General features: G+C 63.1%; 2 protein-coding genes across 4 annotated transcripts; one reads left to right on the top strand and one right to left on the bottom strand.

The window, feature by feature from the left end:
• Positions 1–1,589: 1,589 nt before the first annotated feature.
• HEMK1 (HemK methyltransferase family member 1) lies at positions 1,590–11,367 on the bottom strand. 3 transcript variants are annotated; one of them, XM_054594806.1, is made up of 11 exons: positions 11,297–11,367; positions 9,892–10,273; positions 9,467–9,558; positions 9,054–9,147; positions 4,971–5,105; positions 4,602–4,666; positions 4,294–4,343; positions 3,579–3,687; positions 2,656–2,751; positions 2,373–2,486; positions 1,590–2,224 (listed from the first exon to the last, which is right to left on the bottom strand). In XM_054594806.1, exons 2-11 carry the CDS (start codon positions 10,099–10,101, stop codon positions 2,131–2,133), a joined length of 1,059 nt encoding a protein of 352 aa, XP_054450781.1. In that variant the 5' UTR covers positions 10,102–10,273; positions 11,297–11,367; the 3' UTR covers positions 1,590–2,130. The 3 variants fall into 3 exon arrangements, with proteins under 3 accessions (XP_054450781.1, XP_054450782.1, XP_054450783.1); XM_054594807.1 differs by having other exon boundaries at positions 2,373–2,483; XM_054594808.1 differs by lacking the exon at positions 4,971–5,105.
• A 1,521-nt stretch (positions 11,368–12,888) lies between these two features.
• On the top strand, positions 12,889–21,198 carry CUNH3orf18 (chromosome unknown C3orf18 homolog). The gene is made up of 5 exons (XM_054594734.1): positions 12,889–13,164; positions 14,725–15,096; positions 17,820–17,845; positions 18,424–18,553; positions 19,684–21,198. The coding sequence occupies exons 2-5, from the start codon at positions 14,863–14,865 to the stop codon at positions 19,762–19,764; spliced, it is 471 nt and encodes a 156-aa protein (XP_054450709.1). The 5' UTR covers positions 12,889–13,164; positions 14,725–14,862; the 3' UTR covers positions 19,765–21,198.
• The last annotated feature ends 2,068 nt before the right edge of the window (positions 21,199–23,266 follow it).

Below are 23,266 nucleotides of genomic sequence, written 5' to 3'. Positions count from 1 at the left end.
TTTCTCGGAAGGATGTTGTCCCCAAGGGTGGCTCCTGTCTCAGTAACCCCAGCTGCCCTACACTGTCACTCTCTGTCATTATGCTCCTTTGGGGGGCCCTGCCCACCCGCTGAGAAGGCCGTCCCTCAGTGACGGGCCTGAGCGGGGAGGGCGAGAGCGTCAGGGAAGCCGGCACTGGCCGAGGTGCGGCCCAGGCTGTGGGACAAGGGGACACCAGGCTGCTGGTTAGGGATGCTGCCCAGAGATGCCGCTGGGGACAGCAAGAGCCAAGGGCACAGGCAGCAGGAGAGGAAAGGCAGCTCTGGTGAGGACCCCGCAGGTAAAGGTCGGGGAGCACAGGGGCTCAGAAAGTTGAAGCCCTGCCCCTCCCACCCCCGCTCTCCCAGGTTTCTCCTGGAACAGCCGTGAGGTGCAGTCCCTGGCGCAGCCGGGCAAGACACAGATACCAGGGCCCTGGGGGCTGTAGTGTGACCTCTGCCAAGGCAAAAGGGACACCCAGCCACAGCAGGGAAGTTGCTCAAACCAGGTAGGACCCCCGCATACAGACTCCCCAAAGAGAGGGACCTAGTGTCCCGTCTCCACTTCACCACCTTCCACCATAGGACCTCAAGCGGCCACATCTCCTCTTGGGAAGTCCCTGCCCTGGGACTGGGCACTCAGATGCCAGCTACACACTCGCCTAGCTGACAGAGTGAAATGAGGCTGCCCCCAAGCTCTGGCCCTGGGACCCGCTGCCCAAGGTCCCACTGCAAGATGTAATCCCGCAACCGACATCTGGGCTCCCGCAGAGAGCGTTACCCACTGAGCAGCACTGCCTCTGGCCCCTGCACTACGGGCCAGGCCCTTACGACTCCCGGGAGGGAGGGGGAGCCTGGCAGAATGCGCCCGCCTGGTCTGCCACGGCCCTCTGAGCCCGCCCTGAGACAGGCGCACACCTGCACCCTGGAGGTTTCCTGTCGCTGTGCACAGAAGGGCAAGGTCTTCAGGCTTCCTGGCCTCCTGGCGGCCACGGGCCTGCACAGACCAGAGCCGGGGTGGAGGTCACACTCGTGCCGCTCTGTCTCAGCTTCTCACTCTCTCTGGCCACAGCCAGGGACAAGTGGTTAGCTGCAACCCACTCGCCACCCACTTAGCTAAAACTAAAGGGATAAAAAGTAGCACAAGCCCTGCGCACCCGACACTGGCTCAAGCCCTCAGCTAAATGAATGTGGACTCGGGACCCCAAACTGTGCTGCAAGGACCTCAGCTCCGCCCCCCCCCCCCCCCCCCCCCCGCCCAAGAGGCAGGCAGCCATCTGCCAGCTGAAGTAAGACGAGGTTCCTGTGCTCGGAGCCTAGGCCCAGCCTGCAGGGAAGTGTGAGGGAGGGCACCCGCGGCGGTGGGGGGCTGAGCCAACCCTTGGGAGAGGTCGCTCAGTGCCAAGCCCCTGGAGTCCAAGGCCAGGGGCCCCCGTGTGCCTCCCTCCACACTGCTCCGCCACGCCACGTTACTGGGCAGAAGGACGCTCTCACCCCCAGCACCGCCGGGGGCTAGAGGTCAGAGGGCCTACCAATCACAGTGACAAAACCGACACCACCATTTGTTGGTCTCCTGACACTTTATTTTTGTTTCTCTATTTTTTTATCCTCACCCAAGGACATGCTTATTGATTTTAGAGGGAGGGGAAGGGAAGGAGAGAGGGAGAGAAACACAGATGTGAGAGAAACGTTGATCAGTTGTCTCTCACAGGCCCGACTGGGGACGGAACCCACAACCTTTTGGTGCATGGGACTACGCTCTAACCAGCTGAGCCACACCAGCCAGGGCCAGTCTCTTGACACTTTATTGGCCACATCTCCGAACGAACATCCCCAGAGCTGCTCCACCCAGAGAGACGCTGAGCAGCCTGCACTGGCCACGCTGGTGTGACAGAGCCAGACGGGGAACCCGGGTCTGCTCAGCTCCTGAGCTGGACTGTGGATGCCCTTGCTCTTTGCTGCCCCAGGAAGGACACCCTGCAATACTTCCTTCCCCCCAGCCTCCCAGAAACGTAAAGCAGGGGAATCCCAGGGTCATGGGAAATGCCCCAAGCGTCCAGGGCTCTGAAAGGCCCCACCCCCCTCTCTCCAAGGAACATTCCGGGAAGAAGTGTCATCCAGGCACTCTGGCGGGCTGGGGCCCTGGCCAGGCACCCACAGGACAGCCACCCGGGGACCCGGACCTCCGGATGTGCAGGAACCGGGGCCTGAGGAGACAGGAACAAAGGGCCAGTGATTGCCTGGGCCCAGAGGGTGAGCGGGGATTGGGAGGAGCACGCTCTCCCCACAGCCAGAGCTGTGACAGGCAGCGGAAGGGCCAGTGTGGCTGAGGGCTGGGGGAGGGGAGGCTCTCACCTCCCGCAGAAGTCCCTGCGCACAGCCACAAGGTCAAGGGACAGGTCGGGCCGGCCCTGAAGCCAGCTGCCGACCAGCTCTGGGTGTCTTGGGTCCACTTCTAAGAAGATGCTTCTGCACAGGGGAGAAATGGACCAGCTCAACTATGCAGGGCCAGCACCTGCGCTTTGGGTTGCCGGGGCTCGGGAGTGGGGGGCAGAATGACAACCAGGGCGGGCCCAGGACACCTGGGGCGGGGGTGAGGCTGCTGGAGACTGGCTGAGGGGACCCGCCCCATCCGCACCCAGAGTCCTTCAGGAGCCGAGGGGCCAGCGCCAGGATGTGTACAATGATGTCCATGCCCTTCTCTCTGCCGTCCAGGGCTGCTGGGTCTTCATAGCTGAAGGGGAAGCAGTGGGAGGCGAGAGCCCCGGACAGGCGGTGTCCAAAGAGTGTGGAGAGCTGAGCAGAGCCTCCACAAAGCGGGCCCTGTGCACTTACTCTGACTGAGAATCGGAGGACTCCGAGGAGGGGCCCCCAAATGGCCGCAGCTCCAACTCCCCTGTGTCCTGCAAGCAGCACGCACCAGGCAGCGCCGCGTGTGCCCAGTGAAGCCCATCGCCTGACAGCTCCCAGGGCGCGGGTGGCTGTCTCCCCACACGAGGCTGTTCCTGGTCTTGGTCTGGGAGGCCTGGAGCTGGCCCTGGCCACCCTCGGGAGCCCAGGAAGCGGAGCCGGCGCCCTCCTCCACACTGCCCTGCCTCGTCTGGGGCTCTGTGCAGCCCCGAGTTCTCAGCCCATTTGAGAGCGGGATGGCTCAACGCAAATCCTGGAGTAGAGCCTTGGTCCCAGCTTTCCTACAAAGCCCCCACATGGCCTCGGACAAGGCACCTGCTGTCTCTGGGCCTCAGTTTTCTGTAAAATGACAAACCCATCTGCGCACCTCATATGTGTTCTGCCCCGTGTCTGATATTCTGCCCTGTGCCGTTGCTGAGTCCTCCCATGGCCCTGCAAAGCTCGACCGCCCCGGTTCAGAGGCAGGAAACCAAGGCCCGGAGAGGCGCGGTGGTCGTCCAGCAGTCTTAACTGGGAAGGCAGAAGCTAAACCCAGGCAGGCCTGCGGGCTCTCGGGTGAGCCCTCTTCCAGCACCAGCCCGCTTTCAGCCCCTGCCCCTCCGTCCCTCCCGACGGTGTGGTCCGCCTGGGCAGACCCACCCCACCCGGTACCTGCGGATCTCAGGGGCCAGCTGCTCCATGTCCTGGTGGAAGACGTAGGGAGGGTTGCTGACGATCAGGTCCACAGGGCCCCAGGGCAGAAGGTGTGCCCAGCTCCCCTCTGTGGTCCCCGGGAACACACAGCAGAGAAGGGGGGTGGAGTGGTAGCTCTGCCCACCACCATGTCCCTCTCCTCAAGCCACACCTGGGGCCTACCCCTGGACCTGATAAGCCAGACCTGCAGATCAGGGCCCAGGGACCCCAGCCAGCCGCCTAGACACTCGGGAAAGAGCGTGGCCCAGCCGTGCTATGTCTGGGCAAGGCGGGGCGGAGGGGTGCTCAAGGGGGGCTTTCTCTTAACATCCTGCTTAACTCTTGACAACAGGGGAGCCCCAGGTAACTCATTAGTTGTGAGGGATTTGGAAGATAAGAAAAACTCTGGGGCTGGTCCCCTCGTGGGCCAGGTCAGCCCAGGAGGCCAGAGGGACTTTCCTGTCCTTAGCAAGGACTGGTCTGAGATACCCCTTGTGCATGCGAGGTCATGCATGTATGCATGCACATGTGTGCATGCGAGGTCATGCATGTATGCGTGCACATGTGTACATGCATGTGTATGTGGGGGGATAAATGTTGAGCACCCCTCCCTCCAGCTCTGCAGAGTGGCTTGCCCACCCGGAAGCACCTGTCCCCAGCGTCCCCACCCCAGGGCAGATGGGTGGGTAGGTACCTAAGGTCACATCGAGGGGGATGATCTGAATCCTGTCCTGCAGATGAAGCCTGGAGAGATGGGAAGGGAGGTAAGCAGGGGGACAGATGCCTACCTTGGCTGCAAGGACTGGGAAGGCCCACCCTTCGTGGGCTGCAAGACGCCTGGTGTGCACCATCCACTCATAACGCGGTGTGAGCCACGCCAAGCCCAGTGCCTCACCCTTCTTCGGAGTGGACATCAGTGGGTTTGTTACCTGAACAGGGGCTGAGATCAGGCCCAAGTCCGACTCCCCCCGCCCCGACCCCCTGGTCCGCCAACCCACCTACCTCTGAGCATTCTCGCGGGTCAGGCAGACGGCGGCTTCTCCCTTGTCCACAGCAATGACCCGGCTCTGCTCCGAGAACGCATGAAGGGTACATGGGAGGAAGGTGCCGGAGAGGCCAGGCCTGGGGACCAGAGCCCTCCACCAACTGCCGGCCAGGAAAGGAGGGGAATACCCACATCTTTTCCCTCTCTGTGGGCCGGGGTCTGGCCAGACAGAAGAGGGTGGGGGTAGAGGCTGTGACCACAGTGGGCTGGACACAGACCGGTCCCCCTACATCCAGCAGAGACAGCTAGAAGCACTTGAGGGGTAGAGCCAGGGAGCCCCAGTCAGCACCCCCAGAACAGGGTGGAGGGATGCGGAGGGCGCTCACCTGGGGCAGCTGATGAAGCAGGCTGAGGGAGATGGCCCCCGATCCACAGCCCACCTCCAGGATGAGGGGGCCTCCTTGGGCTTCCCCCGCACTGGGCCTCTGGGCCGCTTCCTCCAGCACCCAGCCCACCAGCTCCTGGGGGGCAGAGGACCGGGTCAGCGCTGGTGCTGACCTGGCCCCTGGGGCTCTGGGCAGAGAGACCCCAGCCTCCACGTGGATGCGGGAGGGGGCGTGGCTAAAGCCACTGAACGTCCGGTCTGCTGGGACCACGGGCAGGTCGCCCTGCCTCCCTGTCTATAAACTTGAGCACAGTGGAGGGTAACCCACCTCATCAGGGTGTGGGGTGGAGTAAGCCAAACGACATCCGTGAACTATACATATTGGTACATGGCTGATGACCACGGTACGTGGGAAGCGTTCAATAATCCCCAGCTCGAAGCAACGCTAAGAACCATTCTTGTTGGTCCCTGGTTACTCCCTCTGTGCCCGGCTCTGCTTCCAGAACCTTCCCTATGTTAACCTGTCAGGTCCTCACAACCAGTCCACGAGGAGGAAACTCAGGCCCAGGGACGAGATCTCGCCTCAAGCCTGGCTTGCAGCTCACGGTGGCCAACTATCAAGGGCCGGGATGTCCCCAGCTTCCTCACAGAGCTGAGCTTAGGGGCCCCCAAGGAGGCTTCCAGGCCCACGGGACAGGGCATTCCCTCTGCGGGGGCGAGGCAAGTGGGCGGGGTGAGAACACAGCCCTGCCTGAACCCCACCCACTTTAGTGGCAGGGAGACGCTTTTAGACACGGCACTTAGGAAACAGCAGGGTTCCAAGCCTCGCCCACCCACCTGCCACCCGCAGGGACAGTGCACAGCAGCCCAGGGAGGGTGGAGGCTGCTGCTGTCCAAGGCCAAGTGTTTCCAGCCAGCATTGGAGTGGGGGCCCTGGCGTGGCCCCTTCCCAAAGGCATCCCTTTGAACGAGGGACGCGGGGCTCTCAGGCAGCCTGGCTCAGGGAACGGCACCCGTGGGGGTACTTCCCTCCTCTGACCAAACGTCCCCTCCTCCAGGAAGACCCACTCAGCCCCGCCAGGCCCTCTCCACCGCGGCGATCCCACTGGGAGCCCGAAGTCTAGACGGGGTCTGCTGTTCCCACCAGCAGGGCTTGGCCCATGGAGGGGCCTCCTGGCCACTTCCCAAGGGCGGGACAAACGCTCCGAGGCCGTGGGAAGCTGCGCTCTGAGTCCCAGACCCTGGGTGCCCCCATCTCCCCATGTCAGCAGTCAGGCCCTACCCTCCGCAGAAGCCCCTCCGTGCTGAGTCCCAAAAAGCACTTCTTCCTGCTGCGTGCCCCGACCCCAGGAGGAAAGCTCACTTGTCCCCAGGGTAGCCAGTCCAAGGCAGGCAGGACTTGGCCAGCGGGCCCCGCCTTTCCTGCTCCAAGCCCCTTCCGCACCGGGCGAGCAGCTGCTCGCAGGTGAGGCAGCCTGGCTCCAGCCAGAGGGCTTCCCCCGCTCGCAACCACTGGCCCTGCACCCAGCACTCCTGGAGGCTTGGGGCGCTGGCAGCAAGCCGGGCCCCCAGGGCTGGGGCTGGCTCTGTGCCGAGAGCCTACGGTCCCAGCGGTGAGGCCGCTTACGGAGCAGCTGGTCGAACGGCTGAGACGTGTCAGGGCTGCGAGCTTCTCTCGGTTTCCTGGCCACAGACAGACCTCCTCTGGCTGGAGAATGACCCCTCAGCCAACCACAGCAGCCAGCTACCTGCTAGACACCCCCAACCTCAGACACACACCACATCTGCGAGGGGCCACCCTGGGCAGGGTGTGAGGCTGAGAGATGGCGTCCCTGCTGCCACCAGTGCCCCCGTGCCTCTCTCCTACACTCCAGACCACAGGAGGGTCACCTTGGCTGTGGACCACCAGGGGGTGGAGACCACTCCTAAGAAGTCCGGAAATTCTCCCTTCCTCCCCCAGTCAAGAGCCCCCCTCAGGGTGAAGCTGGTGGCTCCATAGAGGAGGCTGGAAGCCAAGCCGGTCACAGGCCCAAGGCAACTTTTCCAGGTGAATAAGGGAACAGTCAAGGGCAGAGTGGGGTGAGGGCAGAGGGGCCGCACGGGAAGGACACAGGGAGCAGGCAGCTGTCGGCTCTGCCCGGAGACTCCACCCCCGTCGGGAGGATGGCCCCAGGCTGCAGCGGGACTCGAGCGCCACATGCACCCTCTGCTAGGATCATGTCCCTGGCGGGGCATCCCCAGGACAGTGGCATTGCCTCCCTCAAGTCAATCACAGACGAGACGCTGAGCCTTCCACACCCCACAGAGCCTCCGCCCCAGCTGGTGGGAACACACCCACCTCCCGCCTCGGGTTTCCACTGTACACGCTATGGGCCGGATCTGAGCCACCTGCCCAGCCCCAGAGAAAGCCCAGCTTGTCCGGCCGCACACCTGCGACTTCACGCTTCGGGCTTCTGCTCCCTCATCAGAAACCACCCTCCAGGGGATGGAGAGTCCAAGCACCATGCTCCCTCCATGCACCCACCCTCCTCTCTCTCTGCCACAGGCCACGTCCTCTCAAGTTCTTGGTAATGTGCCCCCAATGTGGCTTCGCATGGGGGTGAACCTGGCAAGTTCTGAGAAACATCTGCACAGCGAGGCGAGCACTGGGGCTCCGAGCCGCAGCACACCCCTCCCCGCCAAACCCCTGCTGCAGCAGAACCACTGTCCTGGCCCAGCCCCAGCCAGGAAAGGGGGGCCCACATGGGAGCCGGAAGTCTCCTCAGGGCCCTGGGATACATGGCTGATGCCAGGTCAGCTCTCAGATGACTCAGAGGTCATCACGGCAGCTTCCCTCCCTCATCCTGACCCTTGACAGCTTCAGGGAACAGTGACTGGCCTCCTAGCCAGAGGTCACACGCTTGGGGGAGCCACAGGGTGACCTCCGAAAAGCCTGCAGGTGGGAGGCCACATCCGACTCAGGGCTCTGGGCCTCAGCACCTCTTCTCAGCTCAGCCAATCCCAGGTGGGGAGGTCCCAGGTGACACATGGGGCCCTGACCCAGGAGTCAGGTGTCGGAGCGCTGCTCCCATGCCACACCTTCTGCCCTGCACCCCATTTCCCACTCCACGGTCCCTCAGCAGCCCTGCGACTTCAGCAAGGTCTTGGACTCCCTACCATCCCCGCCCTGACACCGGGCAGGGGGCGAGGACCTGGCCTTGCCGCCGCGTGATGCAGGGGTGGGCGGAGGGAGAGGGTTCCCTGGTTTGGGGAGAGAGGCTGGGAAGTGAGGAGGGGCTCTGGGTCCCTGGCTGGGCAGGGGGACAAGGCCTGATCTTTCCCGAGAATGTTTGTGGGCCTGGGTGTCCCTTCCTCAGAACCTGGGGCCCTTTGGCTTACCCACTGGCCGCACCAGCCCCGGCCCCAGCTCTGCCCTGGCTCCCAGCTCTGCCACCTACACGGTTGGAGGAAAGTCCAGGAAGGACCATAGATAGCATCTCTCCCAGGACGAGGGTGCATCGCTAAGGGACAGCCTGCCGGGGCCATACCCTCCCCAGTCCTAGCACCTTGAGGGACAGAGGTGATCACCTCACCAGATAGTAGATACAGAAGGACCACCAAGTCACAGGTTCCCTGGTCTGGAGGCCCAACCCTGCCATCCTCTGGGCCCAGTGAGGGCAGCGGCCTGCCTGAGGCCACACAACGGCACCAGCCACATGCCCTGCCCACTTCGGCTATGCCCCCTGAGGAGGAGGAGGTTTGTTTCCTCTGGGTTAGGTAGGCCATGGGACAACTCCTGGGGAAATGACAGGCACAGGCTACGTCCTTGGTAGACAGCATTAGTTGGGGTACCCTGAACCACTGCCAGCCCCGGGGACTGGGGCGGTGGCTTGGGATATGAGGACAGTCGAGGAGGCCAGCAGGAGACCTCGGTCCCTGTGGCTTCACCTACCCCACCAGCCAGGATACACTGGTTTGGAAGGGCACTGCCTCCAAGGACAGCAGTCATAGGGCCCCAGCGCCCCCTGGAGGGAGTCTGGGGCAAGACATGTGTCCTGACCGCCTCCCTCACACCCATCCTGCGGCCCTGGTGGCCTGCACCTACCTCTGTTTCTGGCCGAGGGATGAACACTGGGGGTGCCATCTTCAGGTTGAGCCCCTGAAAGTCCCACTCCCCGAGGATATACTGCACAGGCACCCTGCAGAGGGGTGGCTAGGTGATTATCAGCGCCAAAGCCTGGGCCCAGAGGACCATGCCTGGGCTGAGAGGTAAGACTTGTGGCCGAAAGTGTAAGGTGGGGTCATGTCTCCTGTGCCCTGGGACTCCTAGCCAAGGTCTCCCTTCCCTCCCTATCTTCTTCCAATTTGTCACCCTGACCCCTCACCTCTCCCCCGCATCCCAGCACCTCCCTAGTCCTTGGACAGCTTCCTCCTCCCTGATCATGAACTTGGTGGGGCTCGGGGAAGCTGAACCCCTGCTCCTCACAGAACCCTCCGGTCCGACTCATGGGTGCTCACCTTTGCAGTCGGCGGCTACTCAGTTCCTGGATGCACTGTAGCTGCCCAGGGGTCAGGGGCTGCCTCCGAAGTGCCGGCCTCAGGCTCTGAAACTGCCCCGCAGAGGCTGTGAGTGACTGGTTCCCCTGGTCCAGAGGCCCTGACCCAGATTTCTCATGTGAACAATGCCTGTGGGGTCAACACTGGCCACCTTGGTCATCTATGAACCCCTGGCCTGGCACACATTGTAATAGTTTGCAGGATGAGTGGATAAGTATTTGCCTAAGGCATTCACCCAGGAAAAACAACAGTCTCAGGTCAGCGCTCTCAGTGGGGCGGAAAAGGCTGGAAGTCTCTTCCCCAAGGTCCTTCCTCCCACCTCTTCCTCCAGGCCCTCTGACCACCCCCACCCCCCCCCAACCCCCCGCAACAACACTGTACTTAACTGTTTTGGCTCCGAGGACATGAGCCATGATGTACTCACTGGATTCCCGGGCCTCAGGGATGCCCCTCTTCTCAAAGACTGCTGTCCACTCCTGGACCAGCTCCGTGGCACTCAGCAACCCAGCCTGAGGCAGACGGCATCGCCAGGAGCGGAAGGCCCAGCCCCGAGTTCCTCCCCTCCGCCCCAGGCCAGACAGGAGGACCCGCAGCATTCCACCCTAAAGCTCCAAGTCACAGAGGAAAGCTCCCCTGCACGCTCCCAGGCCCCCAAGTCTTCCTTGTGACGTCAGCTGCTGAGACGGTCACGGGCCCCGGCCAGGCGGAGACGGAGGTCACAGACTCTGGCTCCTCACAGTGGCTCTGGTCTTCAGACGTGCTGCCACCCTGGCAGAGGGAAGGAGAACCAGGACAGCGCTGAGCCTGCGTGACCCACTGCCTGCTGCCTGCTGCCGGGGAGAGGGCACACCCTTGCTCTGTCGCCTTCCGGACTCCATTTCAGGCCCTCGCCCCCCTGTTTGCTTGAGGTTTCCTTCGTGTTTTTGGCTGAAGTGAGCTGAACCCGTAGCGCAGCCCCTGCTAATAAATGGGCTGCTGGTGGGTCAGAGCCCAGGCTTGGGGTTGGACAATCCGTTTGACCCAGAGTGTGTGACCTTGGGAAACTCATTATTTCTGAGTCTCAGTTTCTTTGTCTATAAAATGGGGGAAATAACACCAATTTTATGGCAAGCAGTGCACTAGTTCATGAATGTCAAGGGCCTGGGAGCCGGCTCAAGACAGGAGGGACTCAATGTTATATGCTCTTAATATTACAAGGGGGAGGAGGCTGCCTTTGGTTGGAGGTTTTGCTCTTGATATTTTGCCTGACTGGGATGCTGAAATGCCACCCCACCCCACCCCCACTTTAACTCACATTCCTAAATGTCAGCATAAACTGCCAGCTAAAATACTGCCAATTTTTTATTTTTATATTTAAGTTTTACTGAAGGTCTTTAATCAGTGGTCCCCTTTCCTTTCACACAGACCAAGGTCCAAACAAGCGTTTATTGAGTCCCTGGTAGGTGCCACATCTTCCGAGACGAGGAGGGAGGGCAAGGGGCTCCGGGAGGGGGAGCGTCTTGCCCAAAGTCACGCAGCTAGGAGCTGGCTGTCCCAGGCAAGACAAACGAGCCCAGGTCGCCCGGACTCCAGAGGAGCCGCGGTCCGCCTGAGCGCCGCGAAGGCCTGAGGTCAGGGCTCAGCCTCCCTCTCAGGCCAGCACCGCAACGTCACTGACCCAGGCAAGGTCGCCTGTCCCCAGGCCCATTTCCCGCTGTGCGCCGCGGGGGACTGCGCGGAGCAAGGGGTGGTGTCCCGAAGGTGTTGCGGCCCAGGCAGCGCCCCAACCCGATCCCCACCTCTGGCGCATACCTGCCTGAGGGGCAACCCGACCCGCCCGCCCGCCTCGAGAAAAGGCCCTGGGCCCGGCTCCCGGACGTGCGTGGCCCGCGGTGAGCTCCCTCGGACGCCCTGCTTCCGGGGTTGGCGCAGCTGAGAAAGGGCTCGGGCGAACCCCAAAGCCCAGCTCCAGGGTTCCTAACGCCACTGAGTGGCACCCGAGAGTCGCTTGGGGGCGCTGGGAGAGGCTGCGAACGCCGCCGCCGCCCCCGCCCCGCACGCCGGCCCGCTGGCGGCAAAGTGCTTGGCTGTGTGCGGGCTTGCTCCCTAGCGGCCCTGATCTTCCTGGCGGCCACGGCAGAAACGCGGCGGCAGCTCGCGGTGACGGCTCCGAGCTGGCGTTAGGGTACCCGGCCCGGGCGGCGCGCCGCCAGGCCGAAAGGAAGCGTGCCACCTGCGGGCCCTGGGTTCGAGAGCGAACGCGAGGCCCAGGGGCGCGGTCCAGCACGCGCGCAGTCCCCGGGCTGGGGCGCGTACCAGTCTGGCGGGCGGGATGCTGTGTCCCGGATCTGGCCGGGGGAGTGGCCTGGGCAGGGCGGGGGGCCAGGTGGCGACTGAACCCCAGGGCAGCTCTTGCCCCTCTCACTCCCGCTTTAGGGTTTGGAGCAGGGAACTAGAAACCGGACGTAGGAGACCAGAGTTTGCACCCCGACTCCACTGCCAACTAGTCCGTAAGGCTTTGTCCTGGTGCCTGGTCCTCTATGGGCCCCAGTTGCTCCTATAAAATTCATGGCAGTGCCCCGCGAAGTGTGACCAGACAACGCCCCCTTCCCCCACCAGAATCTACTGCTAACTAGATCACTGTTCACCAAACTACCGTTTAACATGAAGTTTCCCGGGGAGCCGCTGGGATCAGCATGTGTAACAAGCTACTTCGATGATCTCCGTAAACTCCTTTGAAAACCCGAGGACTAGGAGGTATCCGAAGGCCCCTCCCCTGAGCTGAGCTGAGCGGATCGCGCCCTGGAAGGAGGCCATTGTGAGAGGAATGCGGAGGTTGCCTGGGTCGGGGTGCCCAGTAATAATACTCCAAGAATACTGTCCCTCTCCCAACTTCTCTGATGATGCTCCGTTTGGGTGCCGTTTACCAAGAGCCCTCACACCAGAGCCCCTCTGAAGGAATCCGAGACCCAGAGACCCAGAGAGCCAGGGAAGGGAAGCATCTTGCTCCAGGTCACGAAGCCAGAACAGGGTCGAACCGGACAGAGTTCAGCGCAGGCCCAAGGGACTCCCAGTCCAACGCTTTCTCTAAGTCTGCAGCGTCCGCCTGCGTTTAAGGACCTCGAGTCTGTCCTGGCGAAGGTGGAGCCGGGCTGGCCCTGAGCCCGCGCTCTGGCCCCGGAAGGGCCTAGCCACCCACGGTGCCCGCGGGACCCCTGCAGAGGCCACCGGGAGTGAGGAGGGGTGGTGTCCAGGAACTGCCGCCCGGCTCCCGCTGGGGGCGGAGCCGGATCCAAGCGACAGGCGAGCGGGCCAATGTCGGCAGGGCTCTGGGCCTGGCAGCCAATCGGGGCCCGGGGGCGCGGAGCCGGTGGGGAGGAGAGGCGCCGGAGCGCCACGGACCAGCGCGGCTGCTGGCCTCGGCCCCACCCCCGCGGTGGGTCCCGGCCCTGCTCGTCCCGGCCCTGCTCGTCCCGGCCAGGCTGGGAGCGCCGGCGCTCGCGGCTTCGAGCGGTGCGGCGGCGCGGGCCCAGCCTGGGCTTGGAGAGGACAGGCAGGGCGGACCTCGGGTCGGACCCGCCGCCCCTCACCCTGGGCCTGGGGCTTCCCCCCCGGCCCGGTTCTCGTGTCGCCACCACCCCTGGCCTCTCCCGCGAGCTCGGCGTCCCGGAGAGGATTAAGTAAGTGCTGAGGTCGCGAGGGCGGGGATGGTGGTTGGGTCAGGCAGGACTGAGGAACCCGGTGGAGAACGGAGCGCGGGTTCTCAGAGGGAGGTCGCGGGGCCGACCCCTTCCATCCCGATGTCCTCCTCTTGCGCTTTCAACCCTGAGGCAGCCCCAGACAGGGATGAGCAGGGCCGTCTCTCTCCTTTGGACACGGAAATAAAAGTGCCCCTGAAAGAGTTAAGGGTCTGGCCCAAGGTCACTCCTGGGGTCAGCGGCAGAGCCAAGAAAGAACCTGGGACTCCTGACCTGCCCAGCCTCTCTGGAGGGACAGGGCCGAGCGTGAGATGAGCCTCTCCCGTCGGGCGTCGGTCTGCCAGGCTTGGCCCTGCCGAGGGAGCCATCACGGGCGGGTGCCAACCTCACGCTCACCCGTGCACCTGCCCTGGGGGCTCCCCACATGGACGCCTGTGAGCAAGCCCGGGAGGCATGTGTGCAGCTGTGTGCTGGGGTCCCTCCTCTCCCTAGGCTGCCCTGCAGTTTGGCGAGGACCCCTTCCCAACCTGCCTTCCCCGGGGCCTCTGGCCTGGGAAGGCCCAAGCCACACCCTGGGCTGGGCATATCTCCCACCCGCTGCTTCTAAGTGGGTAGGAGAAAGCACCTCGGAGTGAAAGCTCCATCCCTGCCTTAGAAGACATGCTCCCCTTACTTTTCTCCTTGTCCCTGGTGGCCGCTAGGTCCCCTTTCGGGGGTCCAGTGACCCTAAGAGCCTGCAGAGAAGCCCTGCCAGAGGACCTGACTCCAGCCTCTCTCGTTCCTGGCTTCTGGTCTCCCCCTCCCTGCCCCCGCCCCCACTCCCAGCGCCACCTGGACCACACAGTGAGCTGGGCCCAGGGGCCTCTGTGACTCCCTTGCCTGGGGACAGGGACGCTGGCCAGGGGGAGGAGCTCTCAGGGTAGCCACCGTGGTTGGGGGTTGGCTGAGCTAAGTCCTTTCTAGGGACAGGTTCATTCTGACATTCCGGTGGCCCTCTGACCCTGTGAGGGAGGTGTTCTTAATACCCCCACCTTAGAGTCAGAGAATCAGACACCGAGAGGCAGGGTGACTTGCCCGAGATCATCCAGTTAAGTGGCTGAGCTGGAATTCAAAGACAGGCCTGTCTGACTCTCGGGCAAGTGTTTCCCTCCAGAAAAGGGAAGAGCTACAGTACTTTCTCCCTCCAAGGAGGAGATGAGGGATTAGGGGCAGGGAGAGAGGAGGTGGGAGGTGTGGGGAGGGAGGGCCGGGCAGGGTGTTACGCAGGGGTGACGCTTTTTCTCCCAGGCCTCCCCACTACCTTCCACGTCTTCCAGGTATGCCCACTACGGTCATCTCACCCACAAGACACGGCAGGGCTTCATTTCCACCTTCCTAAAGCCACATAGGAACTGTCACTCCATAAAGCACATGTCCTGATGTCCCCTGGACTTGCCCTTGTCCTCCAGCTTGGACTTCCCCAGTGCCTCCAGAACTTAGGGGGCGTCATCTCACCGCTGAGTCCCAGCCTCAGCCTCATGTTTTTTATCCTCTCCTTTCCAGCATCCAGGGCAGCAGTGGGCTCCCTTTGTCCAAGGAGGTGGCCACCTGCATGGGTAGCAGGGCCACAGGCTGGGGCAGTCCTGATGGCAGAAGTGAGCAGGCAGGCTGGCTGACCGCAGGCAGCCTCTCAGCGCCAGCATGAGCTCCCGGACCCCGCCTGCCAGGGGCTGGTTCAGCGCCCGCCCGCCCGCCTCTGAGCCTGACCTCGAGCCTCCCACAGACGGGCCAGCCACTGCAGCCACCACCCTCAGCCCAGAAGCCACCAGCTTTAATGGCACCAGAATGCCTGACGTGGGTGGCGGCACAGCCGGCGTGGGCACGATGCTCCTGTCCTTCGGGATCATCACGGTGATCGGCCTGGCCGTGGCCATGGTGAGAGGGGGCCGCTGGGGCGGACCCGGACGGCCTGCGCTTGCAGGAGGGCGGTCTGTGTTCGGCTCCGAGAGGCTCTGATCAAAGGCGGCTGTCTGTTACTGGTCGTGCCACCCTCCCTCCCCCAGGGATTTGTCCACTGGGGCCCAGAGGCCAGCGAGGCTGCCTCCCAGCGGAAGAGCCAGAGAAGTTTCCGAGGAATACGTGGTGCTTTAAGCTGGGCCGCAAGGGCCACACGGGAGCTGGGGAGAATGGGGTTTTCTAGGGGGAGGTTCCTGGTGGGCACAGGGCAGGAGGCCGGCAGAAGGCTATGCGAGCCACAGGCAGAGCAGGGAGGCACACGCGTGTGGGGCGCAACAGGAGTAGAGGCCAGAGGTGCTTGGCACGGACCGCGGGCTGCGGAGTCTGGTGGGATGCCCTGCGAACGGCAGGCTGCCGGCAGCTCGCCTGCATTCCTTCGCCTGGCAGTTACCCGCCGGCTGCCTGCCCCAAGTCAAGCCTTCAGAACCCCACGGACTAGGGCCTTCCACAGGGAGTGGGAGACATGAAACCACAGCACCAAGGGAAGCCCGTGGGGACTGTGCTGGAGAATTGGATGGGGTGGGGGGGCTTTCTAGCAACGTTAGAGCTGAGGCCTCAGGGTGGGGGTCTGGCCCAGTGTCAGGAGGAAACGCAGAGCCGGGCAGGCAGCAGGGCAGAGGCGTGCTGGGTGAGGGCGCCGGCACACAGGATGCTTCCACACCTGGTGCCCGCACTGAAGATAGAGCTTTCCCTCCAGGGTGACACATGGGCACCCAGAACGACACCGAGGGATCACTGGAGATCACGAGCCTGAGACAGGGAAGGGTGGGGGCGCCCCCGAGGCCCCCCCGCGGGCCTGGCCATGGTGGCACTCTTCCCACTGCCCCGCAAAGGCTCTGGTAGATGGCCTCAGCTCAGGAACATGTTGCTCTGCCGAGCAGGGCTACGGCTGGTCCATCCATGGCCTGCTTGGAGCTGCTGTTAAACCAGTCACCATATGGGCTCCATGGGCGCCGGACCACTGCCAAGGAATAACTGCTGGCCAGCAAACAGAGCCAGCATGCCTCACGCCGAGGGGGGCCGGGGCCTGAGCGGCCTCCTAGGGCAGGCAAGGCAGAACACCCATCCCCGCCCTTTGCCCCCCTGGGGCGGTTAGACAGACAGAGACACCCCAACCTCGGGGGCCAACAGGGCCTGGACTCTGCCCATGTGATTCTCCACAAAAGATTTCATCCTAGGAACGTCAGAGGACTCGCTTACCCTCGGTTCTGGGGGAGCAGTCAGAGGGCCAGAATGGTTAGCCTTCTTGCCAGAAGCAGAAAGGGAGGGGGGTTACGGGGCAAAGGCATTACTGGGCTCCTGGGCACCGGGAGGTGGGGCCAGAGATGCTCCCTCCTCATGCCAGCCCCAGCTGGCCACGCTGGGGACACGGAGGAGCAGATCAGTGCCAGGTTGTGAGTCTCACACAGGAGAAATGGTGGCGGAGGACTTCCTGGAGGAGGTGGGGCTGCTGCTAGACAGTGAGAAGGGGAAGACCTGTAAAGGAGATATGAGGGGGCGGGGGGAGGGGAGATGTCAGCAGACCGGGCAGAGGGAACAGCCGTGGAAAGGTGCGGAGACAAGGTCCCGGCCTCTTGGAGACTCTTCTGTCTCCCAGGGCAGGGGGGCAGGTTTGGGGCAGGGCTGAGAGGTGAGGGAGTATAGGGTGCTGGGATTGCATCCCACCACAGGAGAGCAAGGGGCACCGCCTGGAGGAAATAAGGGAGGCAAGGGGCACCTCAGTGTCTTCCCAGGCCTTTGGGGTCCCCCAGGAGCGAGCAGCAGGAGGAGCTCTGGGTCAGTCTGGAAACCAAACAAGATTCAAGCTATAAACAGGCCAGAAAGAGTACGAAGGCCACAGGCGGTTTGGGACGGGCTCCAGAGACGTGGCTGTCCCCCAGGCAGAAGGTCATGCTCCTGGTAGTCAGAAACAGCTGGTTTAGGGAAGAACAAGATGGTGGCAGGGATCCCTGGCGTCCCTTCCTGGAAGGCACGCCCTCCCTCCCTCTTTTAGTACCAGGATTTCCTGTTCCAGCCCAGAGCTCTCGGATCTCGGACATTTTCTCGGGCTGGTCAGGCCTTTATCTTCAAGTCTGTACAGCGGAGTTCAGGGCCCGGGGGTCTTCCTGCATTCCCCCTGCATCAGGGTGCTGGAGTTTGGTCTGGGCTGATGTCCAGTGGCTCAGGCCCCTTTCCCAGTCCCTGTCCAACGAGGGCCACCAGCCTCCCTCGGAAGCCTCGGACAGACAGGCTCCCAGAGCCCCTGCCTGTCTCCTGGTTTTTTTGCCCATTCGTGTCTCTGGGCCTGAGGAGAGTTGAGTGGAGGAGGGACGCTGAAGTGTCCCCTCCCCCTTCAGCCCTGAGGAGTCCCCAGGGGAGCTGAGTGCCCGGAGCCTCAGGCAGTGTGGGCAGAGGTGGGGCCCACAGCCCTGAGGCTGGACCGGACTGTGTGGTCTTTCCCAGGCAGGGCTCCTCAAGGATGCTGTCAGCATCTAATACACTGCAAAGGGGGGGGGGGGGCGCAATGCAAGACCTATGGGTCCCTGAGGACTTGGGGACCCAAGGTCTCCTGTCATCAGCCTCAGCATGTCCCCTGTCCCGAGGGACTAGGGTCCATCAGGGTCTCCTTTCCTGGCCATTTGACGCTGCTCCTTCTCTTGCAGGTTTTGTACATCAGGAAGAAGAAGAGGTAACTCCCCTGCTTCCTCCCTGAACGGGCGGCACCGGGCCGGGCTCCCGGGGGCATGGGCGGGAAGGGAGAGCCCCGCCGTCAGCGCCCCGCCCCTGGTGGGGGGGTCAGGGCCCATCTGCACACTCAGGGTTGAGGGCCGCCCCTTTCGCTCAAGGACGGTCGAACCCCACTCCCAAGGAGTCCCCCCCCAGGGAAGGCAGGAGTGACCCCGAGACTGGGGTGGGTGAGGAGAAGAGGAGAAGGTTGGATCAGCTCCTACCAACTGCCTGGCCAGCCTTGCCCTGCTGCCCTGAGCTGGCTGCCTCTGGCGCCCCTCCCCTCGCCCGGCTGCCCTGACTGAGGCAGCTTCATGGACCCCCACAGGTGACAGCTGTGCACGTACCCCTCTCAGGCCACCTGTCTGAGAGGTACTGCTGGTCAAAAATGGCTTTCATTGAGTCCCAGGGGAAACAGGCTCCTAAGTGGGGTTGCATGCCATGACCCCTCTGGGCTGCCAACGGCAGGGCCTGGAGGGCTGGTGGCAAGGAAGGGCCTGCCCTGCCCCACGCAGCCTCTGCACACACCCCCACCCCCAGGCTGGAGAAGCTCCGCCACCAGCTCATGCCCATGTACAACTTCGACCCCACGGAGGAACAAGACGAGCTGGAGCAGGAGCTGCTGGAGCACGGGCGGGACAACGCCTCCGCGCCAGCCCCGCCGGGCAAGGTGGGCACCGCCGGCTGCGCTCCGCCTGCAGCCACTGCGCACCCGCTCCGGGCCCCTCCCTCTCCCTTCCTTGCAAGGCCAGGCCAGGGCAGCCCGGCAGCCAGCCAGGCTCGGCCCCATAGCCTGGCCGTCCTGGAAGCCCCCCGGCCTCCCTGAGCCTCAGTCATCTCATGCAAATGAAAATCCCCATTCTTTCCCTGGCTGCCCAGTGTACTCACCAGAAAAGCAGGAGAGGGCTGATAGGACAGGTGTTGGGGGCGGAGCCTCTGGCCTCCTCTGCCCTATTAGGGCCCGCAGCCCTGAGTGGGTGGTGGTTTGGGCCACTTGGGACAGTGGCACCTCTGAGTAGGCTGATGGGTTCCTAGTAACTGACAGGCCCCAGGCAGGTAGAGACCCAGCCAAACTCGCCTCCTCTGCCCAAAGGGTTGGGTGCCTGTGTGTTCATGCTGCCAAAGTCATTGGCTGCCTGGCCACGTGCCAGCAGTCCCCAAAACCCCAAGGGCCAGAGTACCATTAGGAGGCCCGGTGTCCCCCTGACGCGTGAAGTCCCTTTGCATCCCTCCTTCCCTTGGCCCCACAGGTTGCTGGGGTTTGGGGGGCTGGGTTCTGGCTCTACCAGAGGCAGAATTAGGAGAGTAGACTCAGGAAAGGCCAGGCCGGGCAACCAGAGACCCCCTGGTTTTGCCACCTTTTTCTGTACCTAGATCGCAACACGCTGCCCCTTGGGATAGTCAAGAAATTGGGCTGAGGACCTCAGTCCAGCCAGCCCAGGGGACGACGGACCACTTGACAGTCGTCTTCCGTGTGCCGCCCTTGGGGCCGCTGCGGCGCTGGGCCTCGGGTTACAGGGGCGAGCCCCACCCTGCTGGGCGGCGGGGAGCCGGCACAGTTCCCCCAGCCCGGGGCTCACAGGGTGAAGGCTGCCAGCGCTGGCTGGGCACGGCCGTGGGGGAGGAGTCTCCTGAGCCCGGTGGCATTTCCAGGCTGAATTTGCAGGGAGGGCATTCCCGGTAGAAGGCGTAGTTGGTGCCAAGAGCAAGTGGTCCCCAGGAAGCGAGGATGGAGCTGACCGGGTCAGAGAGTGCACGGCCGGGGCCGGGGCCCCTGACGCCCTGACTGTCCTTCTGCAGACCACCCTCCCGTCCCAGGGCCCGCTGCAGAGGCCCAGCCGGCTGGTGTTTGCCGACGTAGCCAATGCCATCCACGCGTGAGTGGCCCAGGGGCAGGCCTGGACCTCCAGTGAAGACACCTGCCTCCGCACCCACCGAGCGGCCTATTCTCAGGACTTACCCTGCCGAGGCCCCGGCTGTCCCCTGCACCGCCTGCTGACTCTCCAGGCTGGGCCTCTGGCCCCTGACGTCCCCTGACGTAAGGGTCCCAGCGCAGAGGACGTTCCTCCTGCCAGGAAGGTCGAGAGCCACTGCTGGCTTCCCTACGTCCTACCCCGACCCCTCCCATAGGGGCCTGCCCTCTGATGTGGAGGGGATGGGAGAGGCACAGGATGGGAGAGGAGGGGAAGAGCGTTGGGAGAGGCCTGACCTCGGAATCCGGAGCCTCCTCTGGGGTGGGAGAGGTAACCACCTAGGTCTCGGGGACAGAGTGTGGTGGCAGCTGAAACTACCCGGTGGGCAAGGATGCTGGGAGGAGGGCCACTCACAGCCAAAGCAGGCCCATGGTGCACAGGGTCCACGGGGTCTCCCGGCCACTGTGCCTTGGCAGCCAGCTGTCACAGGGCCCAAAGGAGGGTGGCAGCTGAGGGGGAAGGAGCATGGAAGTCAGGGGACAGAGGCAGGGCCCAGACCCGTGGAAAGGCCTCTTGCACGTGCATGAACCTGCCCACGCACAGCCGAGGGCCTGTCCCGGCACTGGGGGCAGGAGGCAGACCCTCTGCACTGGCTCCGCCCTCAAGTCGCCCAACACCCCAGGGTGTGTGGAGGGGTGCAGGGTGTCTTCAACATTCAGGGGCTGACGGGAGAGGGCAGGAAAAAGCGCAGGAACCGCTGCCCCCTCGCCTCTTCACGGGGCGCTGAAAGCCAGGAACCTGCTTCTGCAAAGAGCTCCCTGTCTTGCCGGATAGATACAGGGGATCTGGGGCGAGGGTGGGGGGTGGCTACTGGGCTGAGAGCTGAGGTCACAGGCTGTGGGCAGGCAGGGGATGTTCTGACCGCCTAAAGTCGGGTGGGGATGGCCCCTTAGGAAACAGACCTAAGAAACCTGGTCTGTTTTTCGATCATAACGCCCACCCACCCAGGGTCCACCCACTCCATTCCTCTCAGGAATTCCCCCGGTCCGGGGATCTGGGCAAGGCCTTAGCCAAGCCAGCCCCCAGGAGCAGTCGGGGGTGCATGCGCCGGGGTGTGCCCAGAAGCACCTCCCCGTGCCCGGCCTCGCCACTGCGCTGTCCTCCGCTGGTTGGAGGGGACGTGGGGGCGGCGAGTACTTGTCTTCTCTTGGGCAAATACCACGTGTCAGGATGTGAGGGCCTAGGTGGCCCACGTGGGGAAGATTCTGGATGTGTCCCCTCCTCTGGATGCTATAAATAGGGTGTCACTTGAACGGACCGGAGGGCTGCGGGTAATTTAGGATGCACGGAAGCTGTGATTTAACCCACAGCACCTTCTTGTGAGAGCATTAAAGATGTTATTAGGATGTTCCTGTGAAGAGAGTGTGAGCCTGTGACTCCTAGTGTGAACCTCCAGGAGGGGGGCGGGGCGGGGCGGGACAGGTAGGTGCTGGGACCCCCCTGCGCCGCCACGGCTGCCCTCTTGGCTTTCCTTGACCCACCTGAGGCAATGGCCTCCAGCCCTAAGTTCAAGGCCGCTCTGGGGCCTCAGGCATCCACTGTGGAACAGGTCACGGTCCCTTCCATCCCCTTGCGGGGAGGTGCCCTCGTACACAGGACCTGAGGACGGAGGACGCTTGAGCCCCCAGGGCGAGGGGAAGGTGTGGCATCTCAGGACACATGGGAGCTGGGTCTGAAACACGAAAGCAACAGAATAGTGTGGTCTTTCCCAGAGCACAAGGGAGGGATGAGCGTGGGCAGCCATAAGGCTGTGTGTGGGGGACCCACCTTCAGGGTCCGAAGAGTTTGGGGTGGGGGAGAATGACAGGGAAGTCACCGGCCATCCTGGGGTCCCCAGGGCTGCCCCAAGTTTAGCATTACAAGTCCCCCACACCAGGACTTTACGTGACCAGGACCTTCCCTCGAGAGCTACCGGTAAGCCTTCAGGCCAACAGGAGTGACAATGAGGAGGTGAGCCCCCCGGTGCCATGGTGGAGGCCTGGGCTGGAGGTGGGGGCTACAGGACAGGGCCTCGGGTAAGGGCGAGGGCCCCAAGCCCACCCCTGGGCCACCCTCACTGGGGCCAGACAGCTGGGCCTGTCAGTGACAACCCTGGACTTAGGGGAGAGTCTTCCATCTGTGACTGGGCAGGATTCCTGAGGGACCGAGGGGCCAGAGGAGGGGAGGGTAGACTGGCCACTCCCGTTTTGTGGGGTAGCGCCTTGGCCCAAGAATGTGGAAGCTGAAGAAGACCCAATGTCTGGGGGACCCTAAAAATGGGGTGCCAAGTAAGGCTGGTACCAGGGACAGGGATGGGGCCACGGAAGACCCCTCCCCATTCTTTCCCACAGCCTGCCCCCTGCCCCTTTCTCAGTGGGTGGGCTCGGCTAGGTGGTGGACACAGGGCAGCTTTCTGTGGGTGCCAGGACCACTTTGCTGTCCCTTGTCCATTCACAGTCACCTCCTCTTTCCTTCCACCCACTCTGTTTTCTAGCTCTTGCCCAGTCCCGGAGGAAAACCAAATTCCCCACAGGTTCCCGGGTCTCCCACACAGTGTGGGATTAATAAATATGAAAGGGATGGAAGGCTCTAGGTGACATGTCCTTCTGTGACCTTGGGCCTGGCGGGCTGACGGGAACTCCCCTCACTGCCAGGCAGAGAGAGCGAGGCAGGGCTGCCCCCGCGTGCCAAGGCTGCTTCTGAAACTGACGGGTAAAGGGGCCCCTCGGGAAATGCCCCCACGAAACCTGCACACACACATCAGAAGCACAACCCCGCCCCCGGAGCAGCGAGCAGGGCTCCCAGGCAGGAGCCGAGGCGGGCGCAGCACAGGATCCGGGTGGACGTGGGCGGGCGCTTTCAGAAGAGGTCATCTTGTCTCATAACGTGAAGTGTCACCTTCCTGCCGATGTGAACGCGATCGTCCCGTTGTCTGGCTGCAGGCAGACGCCGGGGATGCCTTCAGAATGTAAAGGCAAGTCCTTGTGGGGGAGCCCAGGAACTCCAGTAGAGCAGCCTGACCTTGACGTGAATTCCTTCCAGAAGCATCACCGAGCCCTGCTGCGGCACAGCACGGCTGTCCTGTCCGCGAACCGCCAAGCCTCTGTACCTCCGTTTGAGATGGAAGGAGACAGACGTCAAAAAGGAAGAAAGGATGAGGGTGTGCAAGGTCACATGTGTGCTGTGTGTGTACACACAGTTGCCTCCGTATCTGTATCTTCATACCTGCATCTATCGCTGCCCCTTGGTATCCACAGGAGATTGGCCCCACAGCTATCGCTGAGACCAAGGTCCACGGGTGCTCAAGTCCCCTAGGGAAAGCAAGGTAGTGTTTGTAAATGACAGGCGCGTCCTCCCTGTACTTTAAATCATCCGTAGATTACTTATAATACCTAATACACTGTAAATGCCATGTAAATAGCTATTACACT

The sequence above is a fragment of the Pteronotus mesoamericanus genome, unplaced genomic scaffold (assembly GCF_021234165.1).
Source record: "Pteronotus mesoamericanus isolate MK-2021 breed Mesoamerican mustached bat unplaced genomic scaffold, CSHL_Meso_final scaffold_533, whole genome shotgun sequence".
NCBI classification, from domain to species: Eukaryota; Metazoa; Chordata; class Mammalia; order Chiroptera; family Mormoopidae; genus Pteronotus; species Pteronotus mesoamericanus.
The sequence above is the reverse complement of the archived record's forward strand: the minus strand, read 5'-3'. Positions and strand labels throughout refer to the sequence as shown.